Here is a 12,204-nt window from a genome sequence, read left to right as displayed (position 1 = left end):
ATTATTAGTTTTTGCAACTGAATGGCTGTAAAGTGGAAATGAAGAGTTTACATATAGTACACATAGTAAATGCATACACCTTCCCTAATGATTATATCTGGTTTCAGTATTTATTTATGGTGTATTGTCTCTATTATTAAGGTTATTGTAGCAGTCAATTTATGGGGTCGGGAGGGGGCGGGGCGGGGGTCCCGAGACATTGCCAAAGCATTTCGGGGGGCCCCGGCCAAAAACGTTGAGAACCCCTTAATCTATCTATCTTTCTTTCTTTCTTTCTTTCTTTCTTTCTTTCTTTCTTTCTTTCTTTCTTTCTTTCTTTCTTTGAATGGGCCGCCTATTTTGGAGATAAACTGGATATTTAACTGGGATTTTTCTTTTCTTTGAACAATGAGGAGGTTTAGAGTTTATAGTCATAATATGCAATACATTTAGGGCTATAATGATGTTTAATAAAGTAAACATTTGGTTATATATATATATGTACATAACATAACATAAGTTATACATACAGATTTCCATTGGGCCCCCTTCGAAATCACAACATAATTTCACATTGCTGCTTTGAGTTTGAAATGCAATTGGACCGCATTTCCCACAGAGCTTTGCGGCGGCAGAGGCGTGGCCTCGAGAATATAAACATTGCCAGTTGCAGACGGACAACACAATAGTAGGTCAGTCAGACTGAGTCAGTGTGAGATTATGAGCCGCGCAGCTCTGGCACTTCTGCCTTTAGAATGATCAATATACTGTAGAGTTAAGGCATCTTTTAACTCTAAAGACAGTGACACGTCTTTTATTATGATCATAATTCATAATTTTGTCCTACTACAATAGACACACAAGTATAGCTTCCTTGACAGTCAACAGTCAGCTTTTATCGGAAAGGTATTGTGCTAGTTTTTAACTATATTTCTGGTCTCTGTCTGCAAGTGCAACTATGGCCATCAATAAATCCAAGGTGGCAGTTGTCTTCATGGTGTTAGGGGTCCTGGCAGTGGTGTTTGGAACTGTCATGGTTTTCGTTGGACCAATGATAATTGATGATCAAATAGTAAAGGTAAGTGCACGCTGTCTCACTGTGGGTTACTTATGCAATTGAATGGGCTATGCATACATACAGTACACATGCCAAAATAGCCCCAAAATAGCCCATCTACACTACAGTATCCAGGGCTTCTATTTCGCAGTCGTACATTTCCCAAATTGTTAGAACATTTCCATCCAGGAATATAATTTTCAGGCTCTTGCCTGTTTACTAAAAAGTCAACAAAGAGCACCATGTCTGCAATTTGTAACTTTGTCCTAGTAAAGTCTTAACACCAGAAATGCCCCCCCTAACTGTTTACTGTACATTTATTGCTATAGTGTTGATGATGTCTTGGAAATATTATGGTATGGAAACAAGCTTTTGGGGCTTTTTGTGTTATCGTTTGAGCACCATTGTATAAACAAATATTATTAATAATAATAATAATAATAATAAAAAAATAATGCAAACTGTTAAAGTATTCATTCAATCAAGCAATTGACATCTAAAATGCAAATACCTTAAAAAAGATTAAATAAGGCTATACTGGAAATGTTGACTAAAGAAACTAAAACTAAGACATAAGACATGAATTACAATTTACAATTTAGGCATTTAGCAGACGCTCTTAATCCAGAGCGATTTACATTAGGCAAGAACAAAAGCATGGGAATACATCACGAATGAAATCAGAGTGTTTAGACAATGCAAAGCAGCGTGTGTGCAATGTTTGAGTTTCATTGTCAAAGTGATGACAGTGCTGTCTACTGTCTAGTCTACTGTCTGGATATCAAGAGGCAAATAGGCTACAGGTCACTTATTTTTTCACAACTTTCTTTCTTTGTGCATTAAACCCCTATTTGGGACGGGAACCCCTTCTGGTGTTTTAAAGCATCGTTATACTTTAGCTATTGAAAAATAGAAGATCTACAAGCGGCACTCGGTGCCGCGCTATGAACTTGTAGGTCTGCTATTTTTGAAAAATCGTGAAAATGTGCCTCAAATCTTGAGTGAACATTTTTTTTTAAATGTTTTTTTTGTGGCTTTCGCCTTTATTTTTATATATTTTTTTATGAAGGGACAGACAGTAGGCTGACGGGAAATGGGGAGAGAGATGGGGGGAAGACATGCAGTAAAGGCTGTCGGGATCGGGAGTCGAACCCGCGGCACACTGCCAGACTGGATTACCAGCCAAGGTGCCTGGACCATTGAGCCATGGCCCAGGCCTTGAGTGAACATTTTAACTCAAATCTTTGCTCCTGGGGAGGTCCCTGGAACAACATATTTTCTGATGGGGGGGGGGGGGTCCTTGACATGAAATATTGAGCACCACTGAAACATCTTTTTAAATTTCGACGTCAGGCCTAAATGGGTAACTGTGTCCTTTGTACTCGTTTGCCCGCCAACAGAACCTGGTGATTGACCCAAACAATGGCATGACCTACAGCATGTGGAAGGACCTCCCTATACCGTTTTACATGTCTGTCTACTTCTTCAACGTGCTCAACCCCAAGGAGATGCTGAAGGGGGATAAGCCCTTGGTGGAGCAGAGAGGACCTTATGTATACAGGTATACGACATCTTTTTGTAAATGGTGCATTTGTATAGCACCTTTATCCAAGGCGCTTTACATAGATTGTGCATTACATTCACCCATTCACACACACACACATTCATACACCGATGGCAGCGGAAACCATGCAAGGCACCAACCAGCACATCAGGAGCAATTAGGGGTTCAGTGTCTTGCTCAAGGACACTTCGACACTCTCGAAACTCTGGGGGAGCCCGGGTTCGAACTGGCAACCTTGCAGTTACCATCCAGCCACTCTACCCCTGAGCCACCGCCGCCCCTTTGTTTCATGTGCTTTTCCTAGAGTCTGGACTCTCTAGACTAGAGACTAAGGGCCCTATTAAGCAAGTGGAATCTAATTACATATAATTTTACAGTTTTTAAGACGTGGGGGCGGGTGCAATGTCATATTACAATTATGGGCCAGGTAAGAAGCGCTTTCGACACCCCGTGGTGTGAGCAAAACGGCCTTGAATTAGTCATGGGAGTGTTTAAGGGAGTTTTGAGGCTTACCCAATGAACATATCCGTACTATTCTCTTTACGACACCAGCTGATGATGCGCCCTTTTCGGCAAGTGGTATTACATTTCTGCAGACTGGCACCATAGACATGACATGACTTTGTCACATTTGGGTTAATTATTCATATTGCACTGCATGCTGTCACCTTTATGCCTCCAAAGAACAGATCCACAAGCTGTCACAGCCATGATGTGCATAGCTTGTAGGCCTATGTCTCTATTTTGTTAAGTAACTTGCAGTTTTCATTGGAAAGTCATTACAGCGGCGCAGCCATATGCTAAGGGAGGGAGATATACGCACATCGTCACTTAATTTGTTTCTGTTCTAAGCATGAAAAACAGCTGTAAAAATCTTTATTCTAGTTCATTTGATTCATAAATGAATAACTAAGACTTTGAAATGGCACCTACCTATACCTTTCAGATCGGAATGGAACTGCGAGTAGATACGCAGCATTGGCTGGCAAATTGGCAATCCATGCGTAATGTTCCCAGAATCGTCTAACCCCCGAACATACAAGTTCGTTTGATATTGTTTAATTCGATAAAAATAGAACCATGTACCATACAGCGAATGAAAGCAAGATTCCTAAGGAATATGGGGATTTTTACATTTTAAAAAACGGTTGAGAAATGAGAGAACCATGAGTGTTTATAATATCAAATATTATAAGAATAATATGAAAGACAAACGGGCTGTGAAGAGCTCAGCTCACCATCCCGACAAGGAGGAAATATAGCCTATAGTGCATGCACGTATATGCACTGACTGTTGCACACACGCTCTTTATTTGTTTCTATTGAAAAACACCAGTAAAATAACGTTTATTTTATTTTATTTCATTCGAGTCACGACGAAGGAATGAGTTGAAATGCCATACGTGCGCCATGCGTATTGCTGCGGCCCCAATGTTATGGTCTTCGCTCGTAGCATATTATTGCAGAGGAATTGAGTCGGGTGTGATACAGCGTATGAAAGCAAACCTCCCAATGAGTATGGAGATGTTTTAATTTCTAAAAAAGGTTGAGAAATGAGCGATATATGACCCTTTATAATCTCAACGAGAAAGCCAGAAAACTCGCTGTTGCCATGTGTCATAGAAACAAGTAAATAGGTCTATAAACATACTCCCAAAAGAATCGCATATAACAGGGGTCTACAACCTATTTTAAATGAAGTGCCATGTTTTTATTTTCTAGATAGTGAGTCTGCCATATCAAGATTCCTTTTAATGACACCACATTAAAATTTCCAGCATATTTTGATTGTCCACAAATATAAAGTTCTTCCTTCTTTTTACATATTTTCTTGCACATTGTTAGAATGATCATTATAAATATATATCCCCCTGCAGTCAGAGTTCATTGTTTTAATGAATGAATGTGATGCATTGTGAGCTGGTAGATCTGCTATTTTCAAAAGTAATCTTTGAAAAAAGTGACAATTGTGGAATATTTTTGAAAAATGTTATTGAAACATTTAAAAACACAAATCTGTCATGGGGGTCACTGGCTTAGTTGGGCAAATGCATTAATCTGGGGGTCCTTGACATGGGAATGTCGCTGTGTGAGGATCACTGGTTTAAACAACATTAGGAGAAAAGCCCAAATAAGCACTTTAGAAACAAGAAAAGCAACCACAACTACCAATATTTACAAGCATCTTTGCAGAAAAAGAAGCCGCTTATAATAAACAGACATGGCAACACTCCAGCAGCACTCCAGAGCCGCTCAAGTGTAAAATGAAACAGTGCTTTTTGCTTTTAAGACGTGGTCAGACCCAGGCGGAATCGGTATGCGCTGAGTGTTTTTAGGTCAAGGGGCTTAATAGCAAATTAGCGCAAAGCGAAAATAATTAACATATGGACACTCCCCCAATGCTAAATTATGCAGGAACGTGGTATTCCATATGAGTGAGCGCTCACCACGGCTTCCATAATACGAAAAGGCGCAGAGCGAGGGCGAAATCTGTATTACCGCATGGGTTTTTCGTCTTGCTTAATAGGGCTCTAAGGGCAGTATTATGCGTGTCTTAAGTACCAGGTCTTATTACTTAACTTAAGACCTGGAGGCGTGATCAATGCCATTTGGCTTTTCTGAGTGGCCAAACAGTATTGACCACGCCTCCAGGTCTTAAGTTAAGTCATAAGACCTGGTACTTAAGACACGCATAATACTGCCCTATGTGACTATATACCATAGGGCTGGGGGAAGAGTGGGCACCTTGATGTAAAATTGGCCATTTTGTCCAAAATGTGAAAACATAAACTATATCATAAATGGTAATGTAAAGCAGTAGTTTTCAATATCTTTTCATATCAAGGCCCATTATTTATTCGTTATTTGAGCCACGGACCACCATTTGAGATTTAGCCTCGCAAACCCAAAACTAAACACTATTTAGTTATCGTTGGATAAGATTTTGTCCACAATTCCATGCTGTATTGATGTGGTAGTGTACCAATACCATAGGAGAGACAACAGGCATACAACTCTTCTACATTCTCTAGTGTAGATTTAATTGTGAATGAAGTAATGCAGACATTTAATAATGTAACTCTTGAGAGTGTAAAATGAGAGAGTGTAACTTTACGCACTCATGAGTTAAAGATCTATAAGGGTTCATTTGGTTACCAACTCTCCATCATTTAGCTGGGGACCACCTGGAACCCCCCCAAGGACCACTGGTGGTCCCCGGACCACTGGTTGAGAACCACTGGTCTAGAGACCAAGTGACTATAACATAGAGCTGGAGGAAGAGTGGGCACCTTGATGTAAAATTGGCTATTTCTGTCCAAAATGTTAAAATATTTCTATAGTATACATGATTTGAACATGCACGGTACATCATTATCAGACCTAAATGTATCCTTTAACTTGTTTATACCCAAAATGTTTGGATATACATGAGGCTTTGTAGCAAATGTAGAAACCGTAATTGTCAAATGTTCAAGCATGTTCTAATAATGTATTGTATACTTTACATTACTTAAGACACTTTTCCAAAAAAGTATTTCTTTTTTTTTCTTCATATTTTGGACAACATAGCCTATTTCACATCTGCCCAATCTTCCTGTGTTACCCACCGTAGGAGTCTGGGAACCGTGCCACAAGAAAGGGCAACAGATCATTCAGTATTATTTCCATTTCACTTGGCTATGCTGGTAGAGAATGTCATATTTGTGGAACTGTCTTGACATTTTACAGGTCATTGACCCAAGAGTACGAGTCATTTAGATAAGATAATTTAGATAAAACGCTCACTGATCCTCGTGGAGAAATTCAGGTGTTGTTGTAGCAGCAACAACAGTAATGAATATAAAACCCATGTGAGATACAGATAAGAATAGAGAGATAAGAAACCGCATAGACAGAGTCCGACACGGGACATCTATCTGCACATGGTCCGAGTGAGTTGACATGATGTATATTGGTAAATGGTTACATAGATTACAGAAGAAACCATATACGTAAGACACAGCATGTTATGTAGCATGTCATGTCAACAACATACATAGTCATGTGAAAAGGAAATAATATGGAATTATGGATATTTCTGAATTAGAATTCTGAAAAGTAACAGTTTTGGACTTAATGAGGTTTTCACCCGAGAGCGACGTTCTGTACAGACGCTAGTGTCGGACGGCCTTTGTGCAACAAGGACAAGCGGCCGTGGTATTTGTCCTCGTGGAGAAAACAAAGTTACAGCAGTATATCATCATCTTCTGACAGCCTGTTGAATGTGGAAACGGATTAGGCTGTAATATGCTGAATAAACACATTTCACCACAGCTGGCTGCTGCCACATTTATGTTCCTCCTGACCTTAACCCATTAAAACAGGGAAGGCATCTGTGTCCGTCTTTCAGAAGGGACACGCTCTGCAAGCTTGCACATCTGCTATTTTTGAACATTTTTGAAATGTCACTTAGAGGCCGTGCGCTGCAAGCTTGCACATCTGCTATTTTTGAACATTTTTGAAATGTCACTTAGTGCCGTGTGCTGCAAGCTTGCACATCTGCTATTTTTGAACATTTTTGAAAAATCACTTTCTTAGTGCCATGCGCTGCAAGCTTTTACATCTACATTTTTTTAACCCATTCTGGACGGGAACCCCTTTTGGTGTTTTAAGCATTATGTTACACTTTAGCTATTGGAAAATAGCAGATCTACAAGCTCATAGCGTGGCACCGAGTGCCGCGCTATGAGCTTGTAGATCTGATATTTTTTGAAAAATCGTGAAAACGTGCACATTTTCGAACATAGATTCTTTCACAGCAAACATTTTTAATTTTACATCTACATTTTTTAACCCATTCTGGACGGGAACCCCTTTTGGTGTTTTAAGCATTATGTTACACTTTAGCTATTGGAAAATATCAGATCTACAAGCTCATAGTGCGGCACCGAGTGCCGCGCTACGAGCTTGTAGATCTGCTATTTTTTTGAAAAATCGTGAAAACCTGCACATTTTCGAACATAGATTCTTTCACAGCAAACATTTTTAATTCAAATATTTTGCTTCTGGGGCGTCCCTGGAACAAATCAAATACGCAACCAAATGCGTATCAATTTGGGGTTCCTCCTTGGAACGAAAACGTTTTGAGAACCACCGATTTTAGAAGGCCTTTGTATAATCTGTCCCACTTCTTCACGGGTTAATGCCGGTGTCCGTAGCACATCGTACTGTACAGTGGCGTGCACAGACATTTAGAGGGGCAGGTGCTCAAGTTAAAAAAGGGCACCTTGTGCAGCGCGTGGAACCGGCCGGTTGCCTTAATCCATTTTGGGCGGGAACCCCTTTTGGTGTTAGCATTATGTTATGCTTTAGCTATTGAAAAATAGCAGATCTACAAGCTCATAGCGCGCCACCGAGTGGCGCGCTACGAGCTTGTAGGTCTGCTATTTTTGAAAAATCTAAAAAAAAAAGAGAAAAAAAAGTTTTTGTTTCTTTTTTTTTTTCAAAAGGGCACATTGCCAAAAGGGCAGGGGGTGCTCTAGCACCCCCTAGTGTCTATCTGTGCACGCCACTGGTACTGTATATATAGATTGCAGGGGTTTATCTGGTGGTGGAGAATGTGTGTGTTTGTTGGCAGTGTGAGCTTTGTTCCTGCGGTCCATATGTCTGGTCCCATAACATAACCAGACCTTATCTTACCTCGGGGGCCGTGGGTTGTTTCATTGTACTGTACATACCTCTTATCTGCCAAGCAAGGGGAGATCACAAGCCGAAGCTTTAGCGAAGGAAATTAAAACCAAAGCTGAGAACAGCCGTTCTCTCCAATCGGCTCCAATTCAATGACTTTGCTCAAAGTTCATGAATTTGAATGGACTGCTCGGAAAGCTCTAGTCTAAACGGTCATTTATTTCAAATGCAGTCGGTGTGATTGGATATATATTTTTTTTTACCCCATCTTAAAAGTTAAAACCACCCCCCTTTTTTTTAAAAAAAGCTATTGCGCTCTAATATATAAATAAATAGTACTTTTTTAATTTTAAAGTAGTAAATATAGCTTATCTGTGGTAGAAATGCTTTGATTTGATTTGTTGAATATCCTTTCGCCAGGTATGTGTGCTTTTATAAGAAAAGTATACCTTTTTTGATTTTCTTTCAGTCAGACTGACAGAAAGAAACAATTTGTACCTTCGGCATGTAGCAGACGCTCTTATCCAGAATGACTAACAAAGATTATTCAATCTTTTGATACCCACTTTGTTTGTGGCCTAATTATAGACAAGAGATACTAATGAGAGAGCTGGCTTGTGCTTCCATTTGCAGGCTCAGACGTCAGACTTGAGCCAGATAGAGTAGAGAGAGAAAGTCCCTTAAAAATCCTGTTAGCATTCCTGTCTTCTAAAATGATAAACTATTTACCAATTTATAGCTCCGTGAGCATACACATGTTACATTTGTTATGCTCTCTCGGGAATTTATAGTGTGCATGAGTTTGGAGTGGTCACTTTTAATTCTCGATAAAACAAACTCCTCAGACAGATAGTCAGATTCAACATTACGTAAAAACAAAATCTTCTTTTAGTTTTTTTGGGGGGGCTCATCTGAGCCTCTATTGGGGACTCAGGAAGCTTAGAGAGAGAGAGAGAGAGAGAGAGAGAGCAGAGGAGTGACATATATGCAGCATATAGAAACATGGAGAGAGCAGAGGAGTGACATACAGTACGTATGCTGATATGCAGCATGGAGAGGAGAGGAGAGGAGTGACATGCAACACATTGAAACATGGAGAGATAGCAGAGAGGAGTGACATGCAGCATGTGGCCGGGCCGGGCGGGAAACAGAGTGGAGGCCCGCTGTCAGACATGACGTATTGTGAGGCCATGTGCTACGCGCCCTAAAACAGCGGTTGCCAGCGATTTTGGCAGCAGAAACAAGCGGCCCAGGTCTATGAAAAACAAGCCCAACAGAAGCAACAAGGTCGCATTAACCATGACCACACGCTGGGGAGTCCCACGGCAGAATAAGTAAAAGGACATTTTCAACTTATCTTCATATAATTGGCCGGTCCTCACTTAATAATTCTAAGATGGCACCATTACTGTCTAGTGTCTCAGAGGAGGGCTGTGGACAGTTCAGAAATCCACCCAACAGTGATATTGGTAGGCAGGTTTCTGAGTGAGATGTTTTGAGCAGACGCATATATATTTTTTCATATTATGCATTAGTGAATACACAAATCTTCTCCGTCTTCTGACAAATACATAATTTGCGGGTCCTTGATATGAGAACGGTTTAAGCAACATTAGGAAGCAAGCCCACATGAGCAACTACACTTTAAGCCCAAACAACCCAGCAACTATGAACTACCAATATTTACAAGTGCCTTCACAGAAAAACAAGCTTCTTGGGGCAGATTCTTGGTTGCATGCTGAAACTAGCCGATCGTGAGTGTGTAGATCGGCTATTTTCATCAAATGTAAAAACAGTCATTACGACGGCATCAAGGCCCGCCATAATACATTTTAGTTGACTAAATCGCCTGTAGATTTATTCGACTAAAATCTTATGATATTTAGTCGACTAAATCTAGACTAAAACTAAAACATTCCAGGTGACTAAAATGTGACTAAAACTAAATTGCTGCCAAAAACAACACTGCTTAGAATAAGTGGACCTGGCAACACTGGCACTGACCATTGGGTTATCATGTTGCTCCAGGTTATGTAACTTTGTGTGGGTAGAGAAAAAGAGGCACTTTTCCTCTCTGGTTTTATAATTGCATAAGCAGCAACATCCTATGCAGAGCAGCTGTGTCATGACCTGCTACTCGGGGTCATTTCCATAGATGAGTCAAACAGCTTTTTGTCTGCTGGGGCCTCATTCACACGTATCAAACACCATCAAACAAATGTTTGGTCATTTTGTTTTTTTAGGCCACCACAATGCTTTTCCAATGGGAGTCCCATGGTTTGACCAAACATTTGTGTTTGATTGCTGGTGGTGTTCTGCTCCTCCTCCCCCCATCAAACAAAAATGTTTGATCAAACCATGTGACTCCCATTGGAAAAGCATTGTGGTGGCCTAAAAAACCCCAAAAAGAAACGACCAAACCATTTGCTTGATCAGTGTTTGATATGTGTGAATGAGGCCGCAGGGATCTTGTTTCAAAAACATTTGTCTGATTATTATTAGTTTAATGAACCCTGATAAACCTGCAACGTTTTGATGTCAAGGAACCCCCCCCCCCCCCCACAATTATATGTATTTGGCTACAACATAATGTTCTGTTTCAGGGACCTCCAGAAGTAAAGACTTCAGTTAAAAAAAATGCTTAAAAAATATATATAAGATTTTCCACACATTTTCACTAATTAAAAAAAGAAGAAAATGCAGATCTACAAGCTCATACTAGCACGATTTTTGAATGGTCAAAGTATACAATAATAATGGATAAAGTGGTAAAATGTTTGTGACATTATGTTAACCCCTTTTGGTGTTTTAAACATTATGTTATAATTTAGCTATTGAAAAATAGCAGATCTACAAGCTCATAGCGCGCCACCGAGTGGCGCGCTACGAGCTTGTAGGTCTGCTATTTTGGAAAAATCGTAAAAATGTGGCGCAAATCTTTGAATATATATTCTTTCAAAGTGAATGTTTTTAACTCAGGTCTATATGGGTTAACTATACTTTTGCTGGGGACCCCCTGGTTTGAGAACCAATGTGCTGATGTATGTACAGTATCGGTTTGTGATATATATATATATAGCCTTTTTGACATGTGGGTGCTTTTCTCACTTTAGATTAGATAGAATTTCCTAGATTGATGTTTCATTATAATTCTGTAGATTATGGTACTGGACTAAAGTTATGAATCGAAATGAGTGGGAAAGAAATTACAAAATCCCCTAAATCTGAAGCAGATTAGCCTCGTCCCATGGTTGGTTGACATACTGACTGTATACAGTAAGCACACCTGTCAACAGTTGTCTTAACCCATTTAAACCTGAGACGATTCTACAAATGTCTTCTAAATCCTGACAGTTTTCTGAAAAACCCAATGTTTCTATGTCAGTGGTGCTCAGCCTTTTTCATGTCAAGGACCCCCAGAAATCTCTGTATTTGGCCGCGGACCCTCATCTGAAAATATGTAGTTCCAGGGACCTCCCAGAAGCAAATATATCAGTTAAAAACGTTCGCTCTGAAAGAATATATATTCAAAGGTTTGCGCCACATTTTCAGGTTCTTTCAAAAATAGCAGCCCTACAAGCTCGTAGCGCGGCACTTGGTACCGCGCTACGAGCTTGTAGATCTGCTATTTTTCAATAGCTAAAGTATAACATAATGCTTAAAACACCAAAAGGGGTTCCCGCCTCAATGTGAAAATGAATGAATGAATGTCTTCTGCAAAACAAAAGCTTAAACGTTCAGTTTTGTGTTCCACTGCCCAAATAACAACGAGGAATTAGGTCAGCAAGCCTTTAAAGAATGCCGCCTCCCCCCCTCCCCCCCCCCATCAGGACCCCTAGACTGGCCTCTCTTCACTGGCTGTCTGTCAGACACACAGTACATTCCAGATTGACGTTTTATTATTTGTTTTAAAAGCACTACATACATACATACATAC

General features: G+C 40.0%; 1 protein-coding gene across 3 annotated transcripts in view; it reads left to right on the top strand.

Moving 5' to 3' along the window:
- Positions 1 to 681: 681 nt before the first annotated feature.
- scarb1 (scavenger receptor class B, member 1) overlaps positions 682 to 12,204 on the top strand; it is a 42,323-nt gene continuing 30,800 nt past the window's right edge. For all 3 annotated transcript variants that reach the window (XM_079524708.1, XM_079524706.1, XM_079524707.1), the window contains exons 1-2: positions 682 to 1,057; positions 2,437 to 2,597. In XM_079524708.1, the coding sequence (XP_079380834.1) occupies positions 938 to 1,057; positions 2,437 to 2,597 (281 nt within the window). In that variant the 5' untranslated portion in view covers positions 682 to 937. The remainder of the gene's footprint in view (positions 1,058 to 2,436; positions 2,598 to 12,204) is intronic.

This window comes from Electrona antarctica (genome assembly GCF_951216825.1).
Source record: "Electrona antarctica genome assembly, chromosome: 16".
In the NCBI taxonomy this organism is placed as follows: Eukaryota; Metazoa; Chordata; class Actinopteri; order Myctophiformes; family Myctophidae; genus Electrona; species Electrona antarctica.
This window is presented reverse-complemented; position numbering and strand designations above follow the sequence as displayed.